At 40.7% G+C, this 14,690-nt stretch overlaps 1 protein-coding gene across 1 annotated transcript in view; it reads right to left on the reverse strand.

Annotated features, from left to right (window-relative positions):
• The window catches only part of ENPEP (glutamyl aminopeptidase), an 89,214-nt gene extending 82,406 nt beyond the window's left edge, over positions 1–6,808 (reverse strand). Inside the window, exon 1 of the mRNA XM_012436557.3 lies at positions 5,844–6,808. Coding sequence (XP_012291980.2) covers positions 5,844–6,487 — 644 coding nt within the window. The 5' untranslated portion in view covers positions 6,488–6,808. The remainder of the gene's footprint in view (positions 1–5,843) is intronic.
• Positions 6,809–14,690: the final 7,882 nt, after the last annotated feature.

Raw genomic sequence — 14,690 nt, forward strand, 5'->3', positions numbered from 1 at the left:
GGGCCTCCTAGACCCATAACTTTGACTCACCCTTCCTCACAGTCAATCCATCTGCAAATCTTGACTACTTTATCTCCAAACCGTTTTCTCCATTGTGCCCTCTCTTCTCTATCCTGAAATCACGTTTCCTATCTGATCCTTACCTTCACTTTCCTGGATTGCTGCAATATCTTTCATATACCCAAATGCATAGTTGAATTAACTCGTCCTTTCACCATCCATATCCAAAAAGTCTCCGGGTAATTTCTCCTTCATAATGCCTATCATGGCTATTTTTCCTTTTCCTCCATATGGGTTTTTCTCAGTGATATCTAGCTAGCCTCTTCGTATAAACTTCCCTTACAAACTAATTTTCTTGTCCCCGCTATGCTTTTCTGAGTCAGTGCCTTTCCTTTTTGCCTGCGTTTACTTTCTCACTTGTCTCTGTTGCTGAAATCCCACCATAACATCAAAATTAAGCTTAAATTCTACTCGTGCTATGAAGAACACCTTAAAAGCTCAAATTAGAAATGATCTCCTTAAAATTCCAGTTGTACTTCCTGTCAATTCCACTGTTTCTCTGCCTTGAAACTATGAAGATTGCATTCCTAAGTACAAATATATGTATACATATAAACCCTTCCCTTCCACAAGGTGGGGAGAAAAGAAACCAAGGGCAAGTTTTCACCCGAAGTGGGAATGCAGAGATGTTATTGGTGGAAGTTAGGCTCGTTTCTGGGAAAAGAGCTGTGGTGATGCAGTGTGTCCCAGCATTTGTCAGAAGATACTAGTCATGTGAGAGCTTATGTGAAAATATTTCCATATATTCCATATTTATGTGAAAATATTTCTGTATATTCCATTTACTGTGTGCCAAACAGTAAACAAGAGACATATATCCCTACTCTTCAGAACTCCACAGAAGAATCCACAGTCACAGATAATTGGGAAACTACGTAATGGACATTATCATATAAAAACTTCTGAAAACCCTATAAATCCCAGCTACTCAGAAAGCTGAGGTGGGAGGATCACTTGAACTCATGAACTTATGAGTTTGAGCCAGGAGTTCTACCCCAACCTGGACCCCATCTCTTTTTTTTTTTTTTTTTTTTTTTAGAGACAGGGTCTCGCTATGTTGCCCAGGCTGGAGTGCAGTGGCTATTCACAGGCGTGATCCCACTACTGATCAGCACGGGAGTTTTGAGCTGCTCCGTTTCTGACTTGAGCAGGTTCACCCCTCCTTAGGCAACCCGGTGGTCCCCCGCTCCCAGGAGGTCACCACATTGATGCCGAACTTAGTGCAGACACCCGATGGGCATAGAGGTACTACAGCCCAAAACTCCTGGGCTCAAGCGATCCTCCTACCTTAGCCTCCCAAGTAGCTGGGACTACAGGCATGCGCCACTGCGCCTGGAGACCCCATCTCTTTTTTTAAAAAAAAGTCTCTGAAAAGTTCCATAATTAAAAAAAAATACAAAACAGATCACTTTGTATTTAGTATTATTGCACAAACTGATTTAACCACAGAATCTCTCCCCTGCTATTCCTCTGGGGAGAATTGCTTGAACCCGGGAGGCAAAGGTTCAAGCAATCTAGTTGCATAACTAAGACCCCATGCAACTAGAATTCTACAGCACATACTTTGGGAAATGCTAAGTAAGCATAATTCAAATGCTGGCAAGGAAAAGCCAAATCTTAGAGAGAAGAAAACATACTTTCGAGTTTGAGTAGAAGGAAAGTCTTTGGGGAAGGAAACAGCTGAAAATCCTAGGTAACACGGTGAGAAAATGGGAAGGAGGAGGGTGTGGTCAGAGAAATATTCCAAAGGTTCCAATCCTTCCAAGTGATTTTCCTCAGACCCTAAAGGATAGACCAGAGAGTAGGAAGAGGTAGATCAATACAGGAAAAGTGACTCCACATTTCTCAAACTTTCTCCCTCAAGCCCCGCTACAACTCTGTCCCCAGCAAGACAGCGTGGGATTCCAGATTGGTTCCCCTCTGTTTCCTCATGTCTCAATCTTGACAGAAAGCATCTTGGGTAGCTGTGAAGGTTGTGAAGCTCAAAGTCCTGATGGCATTTGCAGACATTAAGTAACTTTGGTGACTACTCAGTGCAATCCTGTTTAGTCTGCATTGTGGCTGTCACATTAATATCCCTAACTGCTAATACTCAGTCTTGGAGTTACATTTTATGTTAAGGTCAGAAAATGTAATTTTGACTCCATACTTCAAATGTATTACTATGATGACGTTTAAAATGAGACAGACTTCACATATGATGAAGCTCACTCTGTAGTATGAAAGAACAGTGCTGCCCCCAGTGAACTCCTTCTGGCAGCCCTTATATGGAGCCTCCTAGAGGCTACATTGCCAAAATGTTACTCATAGGCTTGAAAAAAAAAAGCAGGATACACTTTTCTCATATGCTTGAAATATTTCAGACAAGGAAAACAAAAAGTATTCCATTTAGCCTAAATGAGGTTATTGAGCTGACGCCAGATCTGTTCCAAAACCATGTGTGTGCAGTACAGAACTGGCAGCATCCTGTGTAATGTGAGAGCTTCAACTGCTCTCAACCAAGCACACAAACTTGGGAACACCAGTCCTCAGTGAGAACCGAACTGAGCATCAGCCTTCCTCACTGATCTGGCTGCCATCTCATATATATTCTCCAGTCAAAATTCAAGTCAACCAAGCTTCAGAAGGGCACCTCTCTGGTATATATTTTATGGTAAAATTAACTGGTATAGTAAAATAACTCAAAGAGTGAGAGGGAGTATTTGTGTATATAATGCTTTTTTAGACTTATAAAGTACATAATAGAAATTTGCTAATGGAAACTACATAGTTCCATATTTTTGGCTTTCCTACTAGGTATAAAATTTTATTTCACTTATTTTATAAATATTTTGATGGTTGTACTCAGATAGATTCTCTTGCCTTTATAACCTAAGAAGCAGTTTTAAACTTTTAGCAATAATATTTAAAAAGGCTTGACTCGCTTTCACTTAAATGAATTTTTAGAATCTCTTTAAGGTGGATATTCTTCAGAATATTGCTCTTCCCTCTACCACTGGCAAAATCACTTTAAAAAAAATCATTGTATTTTTAGTAAGGCTCAAAGAAATAGGCACTTTCATACATTGTTGGTGGAAATGGAGTTTGGAACATATTTTTTGGAGATACACACACGCATACACATGTTCATGCATATATGTTATGTGTGTATATGCATGTACACATACACAGACATACATGCATTTATAGACAGGTAGTTGGTCCATATTCTAGGAATTTTCTTAAAGAAGTATTAGAAAATGTTCATACATAGTTATTTACAAGGATAGTCAGCGTAAATATGTGCCTTCTTCTAGATCCTTATGGGTGAAAAAATAGGAGCAACTTAAATACCCACATTTAATGGAAAAGTGAATCGACGACATTGTAGTCATACAATGGCCTACCAAGTATCCATCAAATCATTTGTGGAAGAACACCAAATGACATATTAAAGCATTGATGCTACATTGAAAAAGCATGTTACACAATACTATGTATCATTATGCCACAGCTACCTCTGTCCAAAAAAGTACTAGAAGAATCTCTGCCTAAATGTTAACAATAGCTATACTTGGGTAATGAATTTATGGATGAATTTTTACTTTTTCTTATGATTTTCTCTCTTTTCTGAGTTTTCTTCAATAAATGTATATTATTAGCCAGGCGCTGTGGCTCACACCTGTAATCCTAGCACTTTGGGAGGCTGAGGTGGGTGGATCACCTGAGGTCAGGAGTTCAAAACCAGCCTGGCCATCATGGTGAAACCCCATCTTTAAAAAAAGAAAAAAAATGAAAAAAATTCAAAAAAAAATAAATAAAATAAATGTATATTATTTACGTAGTCAATAAACAAAATGACTATTACAGTATCGTAGTATATTTGTACACTTTGACCCAGCAGTTCTGTTTTTAGGACTATATCCTAACCTAAGGAAATAAAGAGACATACGCACAAAGAGAGATTTCTAACTATGTTCTTTGGTGATTTGTTTATAATGATAAAATACTAGAAGAACTCAAATGCTCAGCAATAGAATTTATTTTTTTAAATTGCACATAAATTTAAAAATGTAAAGATATTTCACATCTTTAAAATCAGATTCTTGGTTGTGTTCAGTGCCTCATGCCTATAATCTCAGCACTTTGGAAAGTGGAGGCAGGAGGAGCCCAGGAGTTCAAGACCAGCCTGGGCAACATAGCAAGACCCTGTCTCAATAAAAAACAAAAAACAGATTCTTGAAGACATGTAAGAATAAGGGGAACTTCTCAAGACATATTAAGTAGAAAAGTCTGTAGATAGATAGGCAGACACAAAGCAATTAAAGGTTTGATTGCCTGAAAAACATTAGAATATACATTAATATGCAAACAGGGATTACCACTGGGCAGTGAAATTGTTTACAGATTCTTTTAATTTTTATGTTTCCAATTATTTAATTTTTATGAACAGAAAAATATGTAAATGGAAGAGTGTTTTATTGCTAGCAAAATTAAGATACAGGATTAATATAAGCATGACCCCTCCAGATATTTCCTTCAAACTACCACTCCTACTCAATTTATCAGTGTACCACACAGGAATACAGCAATATTTAAATATTTTGTTTTAGTCCATGGGTCTGTCTGACAAACAATAGAAAGAATTTTGACCAAAAAATTTGCTTGCTCTGTAAGATGCTTAAAACAACAGACAAAAGGGATATTTGTGGGTGGACTGGCCCAAGACTCACATCTCTAAACTATGACGAAGCTTTCTTAATCATTTACCTCTTCAGAATCTAAGTCAGCAAAGGTGGAAGCAGTCCAGAGACAACACAAGGTGTAGTGCAGCCTTCCTCCCTGAGGCAAGGGCTACATTCACAGTGTGAAGGAAGGTTTTTGGAGTTCAGTGAGAGAGTTATGCCTTTAGCATAGCTCTGGTAGTAGCCACTGATCAATACAAAGCCTAGATAGATAGGTGGATGAGTAGAATTAATATCTATCTATCTAAATAGGTAGACATAGATATAGGTAACATGTAAACATCTCTGCTTGGAGGGCTAAGGGGAGAACAAACATTCATATGTATTTAATTACTTAATATATCGTTTATGTTGCAGAAGGCTTGGCATTATGATTGCCTATTGCATGATGAGCAACAAGCCCCAAAATGTATGTATGTGCTGCCACTGGTGTGTGGACTCAATGAGTATTTCCTGAAAGTCTATGTGTAAAATGTGGTTCCGGCCATAGGAGACAAAAAAGACAGCATCCTGCCTTCCTTTCTAGATGAAGACACAAAGACAATTCTGAGGACCATATGTAGTGTTTCAATGTCTCTCTTCTCCAAAAAAGAGACATTGGACCAAAAAGAAATTGAACAAAATAATAACTGAAATTTACTGATTTTTCACTCAAATTTGGTGTAATATCTCTTTAAAAGTTCAGCTTGAAAATACTGCTACATAGCCTAGGAATATCACTAGTGAAATTTACCAAAGGCAGTTTTAAAACCCGAGATAATTTATGGAAATCTTCGAGATAGGGTGCAGTATATTATGATCTCTCCTGATGGAATAAAAGACTTACAGTGACTTTTGACTCCACGAAGCTGGTTCACTACTTTCAAGTTCTATGACAGGGTTTGGAAATACAACAGGGCAACAATTTTGGCTTCCCAAATGGACAACCAGAATTGAAACCAAGGACCAGTCAAGATCAGACCAACAAAATTATTAAAAGCGGAGAGTGAAAAAGGAAGGAAAAGAAACGGAAAGCAGATATGTGAGCTTAAGGGAGGTAAAGCAAAAATTAGTATTTACTTGACTTGTCCGTTCTCCGTGTAGGTGGTTCTGTAAAACCCCACGAGGGAGCCGTTCAGCCAGCCGGCGAACTCCATGGTCAGGAGATAGAGGCCATCTCCACCGCTGGGGGTAAGCTCTTCCTCTGCCTCGAGCACCACATACTCCTGCGGTTTGTACTCGAAACACCTCCGGACTTGCACCTGGTCCCCCGAGGGCCTCTTCAGCACGGGGAGCTGGGTGATCCTGGTCTCCCGGAGGTGCAGCCACAGGTGCCGGGTGGGCGCGCTCAGGTTGATGGAGATGCTCACGGTGCCCGTGTAGGTGTCCTGCTCCAGCAGGGGCTTCACGTGCAGGTCGTAGTGGACAGGGTTGATGAAGTCCGGCAGCCGGAAGTTTTTCCACTGTCCGCTCTCATCCTCACTGGCCGGGCAGATGCCCTGGTCCTGGGCAGGAGGCCCCGAGGGGCTGGCCGTGGAAGAAGGCTGGTGGGAAGGAGCCGGCGCAGTGCCCGCCCCGCCGTCCGTGCTGGAGCCACACGATCTGGTCAAGCCCACGGCAAGTCCCACTATTAATCCTACACCCACCACCACCGCACAGAGAATGGCCACATGTTTCGTTCGAATGCAGTATCTCTTAGAGCCCTCTCCCTCCGCAAAGTTCATGTTTGCTTCCGAAGTCAAGTGTGACACATAAAAAGATGTTAAATTTAACGAACTAACGTCAGCAGACTTCCTTTTTAAATTGGAAGGAATCCCCTGATTTGGCAGCCTGTTTTCGCTTTCCCCACACCTCTCTCCGGCTTCTTGCGTCTTTTGCTCTCCCTTTTCACGTTCCCACCAGCCACTCAGGATGAATGCGGAAACAAGGGGGGTGGAACGAGGACTCCGTAAGAGGAGCCGAGTGGGAGGAAGAGGACTGGAGAGAAGACGGTCACAGCTCCCCTTATAAACGACGCATCTCCACCCCTACCCCTCCTGCACTGCAGCGAGTTAAATATAAAACAGGGCTTCGCTTATCAGCCAACGGGAGGTGAGCCCCTGCCAAAGCTCCGTCAGCAGCTTTCAGGGGAGGAAGCGTTTGGGTGAGGTGTGCTTACGATAGAGAATCTCAACCTTTGCCACTCAGTCTGTGGCTTCTTCCTGTTGTGTTCACAATCTCTCCCTCCTAACTAAAGGGCTTCTTGAATTCAGCTGTTTTATCAGACAGCTTGCCAAAGAAGCTAAACGTTTTCTTTTAATCCCCGCCCCCCGCTCATATTATGTAAACATTCAAATTCTGTCCTTCGGAGAAGTCATATCCTGGGATTGGGTACTCAGGGTGATTCAAGGACCACCTGGGTACTCAGGGTGATTCAAGGACCACCTAGGTACTCAGTAAGTATTTGTCGAATTGGATTAGGAAAGCATAGCCAGGTAACCCCTAAATCCGTTCAGCTGGTGCTGGATGAGAGAAGGGGAACCCAAAGAAATTAGACAAAGCAGTAGTGGAGCTGGAAAGCTTAAGAAGAGAGAGAGAGAGAGAGACAGAGAGACAGAGAGAGAGAGCAAGAGGGGGAGAAGTCTGAAAGGACACAGGGACAAGGAAGACGCCCTGTTTGCCCTGTGTGCCTCCAAGTGAGATTGCCTTCCTTAGACTTTGATGTGGTAGAGTACATTTTAAGTAGATTCCAGAAGTGAAAATTGACCTGTGGGGAAATCCATCATCCATGCAAATCTATCGTTTTGTTTCTGAATGACAAGTTCAGGAAGAAAAATTGCCAAGAACTTCATATTTATGCGCAGCTTATCTATGGACTGACATTTAGAGAGGTTAAGTTGCTGCTGAAAGTCAGGCAGCTGGCAAATAGCAGAACTGAGGTTTGAGTTCAGGTGGTCTGAGTCTGAAGTCCATATATCTGGCCACGTGCAGTGGCTCACTCCTGTAATCTAAACACTTTGGGAGGCCAGGGTGGGTGGATCACCTGAGTTCGGGAGTTTGAGACCAGCCTGACCAGCATGGTGAAACCTCATCTCTACTAAAAATACAAAAATTAGCTGGGTATAGTGGCGCACGTCTGTAGTCTCAGCTACTCAGGAGACTGAGGCAAGAGAATCACTCGAACCTGGGAAGCGGAGGTTGCGGTGAGCAGAGATTGTGTCACTGCACTCCAGCCTGAGTGACAGAGCGAGACTCCGTCTCAATAAATAAATAAATAAATAAATTTTAAGAAAAGTAAAGTCCATGTATCTAACTACTACATTCCACTACTTCCATGCTCTGAAGAGGATAAATATTCAAGGGTAAAGTAACCATGAAAAACTTAGTATTTTCCCAAATGCCATCCATGAATATTAATAGATATACTTGCCAAGTAAACAATGCTGGGTTAAAGTGAAAAATCTTCTTTTACTACTCTCTGTTCTTGCAGAGCCTCCAGATGGTGACATATATCATGAGCCTCCCAGAGAGGAAACACGATGGAGTACTTTCCCTGTTTAGTTGACAAGAGAGCTTTTTCTGGTGAGGTAACTTTTGAGGGCCTTATGTTCCACAGAGCACACTCTGAGAAATGTTGTTTTACACTGTTCTAAATTACAAATGAAACAAACAAACAGGTCCATTTTACTCTGTAACATTTCTGTTGTTTTCTCATAAAATAGTAGTAACAAAAAAAGAATTAAAGGAAGAGGAATATGTTTTTCTAAATTTATGAATTTTACATTCTGAAGCAATCCTAAATTTCTTGAGATCATATGTTTAAGTTCAGCACATTAACTTCCTGAATCTTAGCCCTTAAAACCTCCCTTTTTTTGAAAAGATCATCTGACATTTCAATAAATGTTTGATGGGTCAAATATTTTGATATGTTTCTTAGAAATGAAAGGCAAAATGTGGTTCAAATGTACCTCAACATAATGAAAGGAAAAGCAAAAAGTGTTTGGAAGAATGTACATAAAGTTATCTTAAATCTTAAATGTGGCAAACATACATGAAATCTCTTAAACTTGACCTTGTGGCAAACATATATGAAATTTCTTAAACTTAGCCTTATCTAGCAAGATAACAATCTTGTCACCAGATCTTGTGTACAGAGAAGATAACAGACCTTTGGGTTGGGTATACTTAAGGAAGATTGAAAATGGCCACCTGCTATAAAATATCTCTACGACTCTGCCTGAAATTCTACCACAAAGAATATACTATTTAAATGCAATTTTTTTACCAGAAGAAATAAAATAAGTGCACATATGGTGTGTTGTGGGTCAAGATGGCCAGGGGGAGACCTATGTTAATTCTAGCTAAATAATTATAAGCTTGTTTGGCTCAGAGTACATTGAAGTTTATACACCAAACTAAACTATGTTATTGGTGCAGTTAATTAGAAATCAAATTGCAACAGGAGGCCTAAGGTAAAGACCATCCGAGAGTGCAGCGACACCGGGGAACACCGAGGGTTGGTTGCAGAGCAGGCAATACTACTATGGTCCCACGAATGCCTTCTCAACATGGAGACTGCAGGAGGGTCTCGTAAAGAGGGCTTATGCAAAGATCTCGGAGAAGGGAGGCGACCTCTGCTCACAGGATCCGGGGGGGTCTTTGCAGATAGGAGCTGGCAAGGAGGAGAAAAGCCTTGCAGGGCAGAGATCACGGAACACCTCAGGCTCTGCCTAGGTTCTCAGAATATGGAGTGATTTTAATTGCTCTATGTCCTCAATGCTCGAGAGATAAAAGCCCCTTGATTCATTGGGTGTGGTCAGACAGGGTGGTTCCTCATCCGCTATATTTCTGATGCAGCTGCACCCTGATAACAATCGGTGGTAAACTCAGAGTACTAGTTTAGCATGTCTTAGAAGGATCTCAAGTGCTGTTAAATGCTCAGAACACTAGTTTAGCATGTCTTAGAAGGATCTCATGTGCTCTCCACCTGACTATCTTACCTACTCCTTTACCCGCCCTCTCCATGCCCATAAGATCAATGAGATTGTGCACATAATAAAAGTGTTTGGAGCCCAAAGCTCGGGGCTAGTGCATTTTCCATGCTTGCATTGGTCCCCTGAACCTATGCTGTAACTTATACTCTTGTGTCTCTATCTTTATTTCCTTTTCTCAATACCTCATCACTGCCAGGACTAAGGGCAACCACGGACGGGGTTGGGCTGGTTCTCAACATCTGGCGCCCAATAAACGGAGTCTGGCACCCTACGAACAATAGTGTGTGTGTGTGTGTGTGTGTGGTGTGTGTGTGGTGTGTGTGTGTATGTATAAGTTTTGAGTCCACAGCTCAGTTTTAGCCACAGTATCTTATTAAGTGTGTGAGCTTACTGCATCCAATGAATGGCACCAAATATTGTGAGGATCAGGATATTAGGGTTACCTAATACTGCCAGAGGGGCAGAGGCAGAAGAGCAAGCATGTGCACCATCACAGGCACTCTTCTAGATTAAATAGTTGATATTGGGTAATGTTATGTTGAATGAATCTACTTTGGATATAAGTAATTTCAAAAGGCTACTGCTGGTCAATTTCCACTTATTAGGTCCAAGCCAGTGGAGTGAAAGTGTTCTTTCACTACACTCACCTACAGTTTACTGTAGGTTCTATATCACAATCGTATCCCTTTTGGCACACAGATTATCATCTACTTTGAGTACTAAAATTCCAGTATCTGTTCCCTATTTAACATCCATTAGTTATCTCTTCCCTATTTAACACTCAATAAATGTTTATGTATTGCTTAGTGAATAAACAAATGAACAAATAAATGAACAAGGAGAGGGAGGAAAACCAATAATCCGGAATGGGAAGGGTTAATAGACATACTGTGTCAGGAATGTTGAGAGAAACTCAGTTCAGATTCCAGGAAAGACTGGAAAGACATTCCCTGGGGGTGAGGACCTGGAAATCACATCTGATCTTCAGTAGGTGAGGAAATTCTTGGCAAATCCCTTCACATAGCAGGTAGACTGATGACCCACTGTAACATCGAGGGCCAAATATGCGCCTCTCTTTTTCACTTAGAGTTTGAGTTTAAAGCTTTTCTGTTAGGTACCAAGAATTACACATCCCACTGAGGTACTGGGCCTTCTGTGTATATGGGATGCTGTCTTAGTCTGTTTTGTGTTGCTATAACAAAGTATCTGAGACTGGGTAATTTATAGAGAAAAGAGGATTACTTAGCTTACATTTCTGTAGGCAAGGAAGTACAAGAAGCACGGCCCCAGCGTCTGCTTGGCTTCTGGTGAGGGCTTTCACACCATCACAACATTAGGGAAGGTCAAAGGGGAAGCGGACATGTGGAAGGTGGCAAAACCCAAGGTGCATCCTGGCTTTATGACAGCCCACTCACGGGAGCTAATTCATTCTCACAAGAACTAACCCAGTCTTGCCAGAGCAAGAATTCATTTACTGTCGTAGAATGCAGAAGGGCACGAAGTCACCCATGACGGTAAAGAGCCGTCATGACCTAAACACCTCCCATTAGGCCCCACCTTCCAACACTACCACTGGGGATCCAATTTCAATGTGAGTTTCCCTGGGAACAAACAAGCCATATCCAAAGCATAGCAGGTGCTGCTGGTTCACCTGGGCACTAGGAGCATCCCAGGAAATGTTGCCAACAAACAATACAGTGTGATTATTTGGCTGGCTCTTTACTCCAATCAGTGATCTGAGCTGAACACTATGGTTTGGGAGTCAGGAGTTCAAGACTAGCCTGGTCAACATGGTGAAACCCTGTTTCTACAAAAATACAAAAATTAGCCAGCCATGATAGTAGATGCCTGTAATCCCAGCTACTCAGGAGGCTGGGGTGGGAGAATCCAGCTTGAACCAAGAGGTGGAGGTTGCAGTGAGCCAAGTTCGTGCCATTGCACTCCAGCCTGGGCAACAAAGCAAGACTGCCTCTCAAAAAAAAAAAAAAAAATTGGGGGGGGCAAGCTAGATTCACAATGGAGGAAATAGAATCTGCAAATTGGGCTATATATACAGGGAACAAGGAGGACCTGAACCAGTTTCTTTCCATCTTGCAACAGGGCCACTGTTATTAAGCACGTAAATTCTGTAAATAACCTTGGTCAATTCAGACATTTCCAAATTTTAAAGGTTTAGTGAGAGTTGTGAGAGTTTAAAAAGATGAGAGTCATCTGAGTCATGGCACCAAAAAAAAAAAAAAAAAAAAAAAGGAGAGGGTCATTGTAACTAACTTGGCTAACTGTGAGGTCTAAATCCATGTTGGCAATGTTCTTTGTGATGCTGGTAAATTTGCCTGTATTTCCAATGCCTGTGCCCTATTTGTCATTTTTTATTTGGCCTCAACAACTGTTTTAAAAGTTTCAATTGGTTTTAAGACTAAGTGAACTGGATTAACTTTTTCCAAGAGCTGAAAACTGACGCAGATGTCAGGAGGAGTTTTAAGACAAAATGTTCAGTGCGCCACATCTAATTTTTGTTGGTGGGAAAATGATGAATTTGTCCAATTCCTGGCACAATAGGGAGATGGTGGAAAAATGAGAAAAAGAAGAAGAAAGAGGCAAGAGGCAAAGGAAAGGGAGAGGTAAAATAAGGAGGATTTTCAAAATAGATGAGAAGAAAAATAAACCTCTAAAACACATCCAAATATAATTTAATAAAAAATAAAAATCACAAGGCCCGGCGCGGTGGCTCACGCCTGTAATCCCAGCACTTTGGGAGGCCGAGGTGGGTGGATCACGAGGTCACAAGATCAAGACCATCCTGGTCAACATGGTGAAACCCCTTCTCTACTAAAAATACAAAAAATTAGCTGGGCATGGTGGCGCGTGCCTGTAATCCCAGCTACTCAGGAGGCTGAGGCAGGAGAATTGCCTGAACCCAGGAGGCGGAGGTTGCGGTGAGCCGAGATCGCACCATTGCACTCCAGCCTGGGTAACAAGAGCGAAACTCCGTCTCAAAAAAAAATAAAAAAGAAAAAAATATATCAGGCTGGGCGCAGTGGCTCACACTTGTAATCCCAGCAGTTTGGGAGGCCAAGGCAGGTGGATTATTTGAGGCCAGGAGTTCAAAACCAGCCTGGTCTACATGGTGAAACCCCATCTCTACTAAAAATATAAAAATTAACTGGGAGTGATGGCACACAACTGTAATCCAGCTACTTGGGAGGCTGAGGCACGAGAATCACTTGAGCCTGGGAGGCAGAGGTTGCAGTGAACTGAGATCACACCACTACACTCCAGCCTGGATAACAGATCAAGACTGCCTTGAAAAAATTTTTTAAAAAAAGATAAAAAATAAAAATCAGTTAAACAGGAAGTTTCTATCTTTTCCATTTCTTGTTGTTTACAGGTTGATTTGAGAATTCTCTGCAGTTTTCTGGGATACCCAGACTGCTGCTCATGTCTCTTACCACTAATCCCTGAATGCCAGCAGATGTCAGTTCATAAGCAACAATTATGCTCCTGTTAGCCATTTGGATCACTCTAGACAAAGTACAGAGTAAGTTCACCTCACTGCCCACCCACCCAGGGAAAAGTGTTTCTCAGCCACCATTCATTCATTCATTCATTCATTCAATAACTCAGCAAATATTTGTTGACTAAATAAATATTTACTTTTCAAGAAATATTTATTAAAGAATGTTAGAATAGGCCAGGCGTGGTGGCTCATGCCTGTTATCCAAGCACTTTGGAGGCCAAGGCGGGCGGATCACCTGAGGTCGGGAGTTCAAGACTAGCCTGACCAACATAGTGAAACCCCGTCTTAAAAAAAAAAAAGAAGGTTAGAATAAACTTTTAAATGTAAGCATTAAAAGAATAATAGTGAATATTCTTAATATTCTTAAAGGCATATATGTAAAGCCCTGCCTTGTTCTCAGCATGTAGAGATTTTGAAAATATTTAGAAAAGCAAACAAAATGAAACTAAATTATTTATGATTCCTGTAATTTTTAACTGCTTTTGTTTTGAGTTCCCTAATGTGTGATAATGCATTGGGAGAAAGTGGTTGGATATAAAAACAGCAGGAGAAAAAATAATAGTGATAATGTAGTCTAGATTTCTGTTGTTCTAAGAATTTTGAAATTATCTTTATATATATTTTTTCAATGCACTAAATAATAGATCTGTATTTTTAAGAGTTTTAAAACTTCCTGAAATGTTTAATTTACTCAACATTTCCTTCCAGCCTTTGTGGTATCAGAATTTTTGGCAATATTTTCTTCTCTTCTATCTGCAGAAGTCTGCAAAAATAATGTTGGTATAGGGAAACTATTTCATCTGATGTTCTTTTACTCCATAAAGAGTCCGAGTGAATTATACTAGCAATGATTATTTTGGATTATGTTCTTCACAAAAATTCTAACAGACCCATTTCTTTACCTTAGGTAATATTAATTATTAATGTCAGAGGAAAGGCCTGCAATTTTACAATTTTTATTTATTAGAGCTAGCTGTTTGGTTTGAATTTTCTTTATTGCCACATTAATTTTAAGCAAATAAAGTTGTCTTCAATTTTTGTTTTTCTTGGAAGTAAAGACTTTAACTGCATTAAGATGATCAAAGTCATCCGTGTGGGTAATAGAAACATTATTTCTCTTGTTGCTGTTCTCTTTATTTAGCATCTCTTCCATTTTCAGTTTATGACTTTTTTAGAATGCTTTTGTCTTAAGCTAAAAAAAATGCACCCCCCCACCCCGCTGAAAGATATCCATATGATAATTGCTGGAACTTGTGCATGTTACATAATATAGTTTTTTTTTTAAGTGTCTTTGCAGATATGATTAAGTTTAGGATCTTTAGATAAGAGATTATCCTGGACTATTAGGGTAGGTCCTAAATATACAATCCCATGTGTCATTATAAAAGGGAGGCAGAGAGATTTTACACACAGACAGAGGTGATGTGAAGACAGAGC

This window comes from Aotus nancymaae, unplaced genomic scaffold (assembly GCF_030222135.1).
Source record: "Aotus nancymaae isolate 86718 unplaced genomic scaffold, 86718_ANA_hifiasm-v0.15.2.pri h1tg000033l, whole genome shotgun sequence".
Classification (NCBI taxonomy): Eukaryota; Metazoa; Chordata; class Mammalia; order Primates; family Aotidae; genus Aotus; species Aotus nancymaae.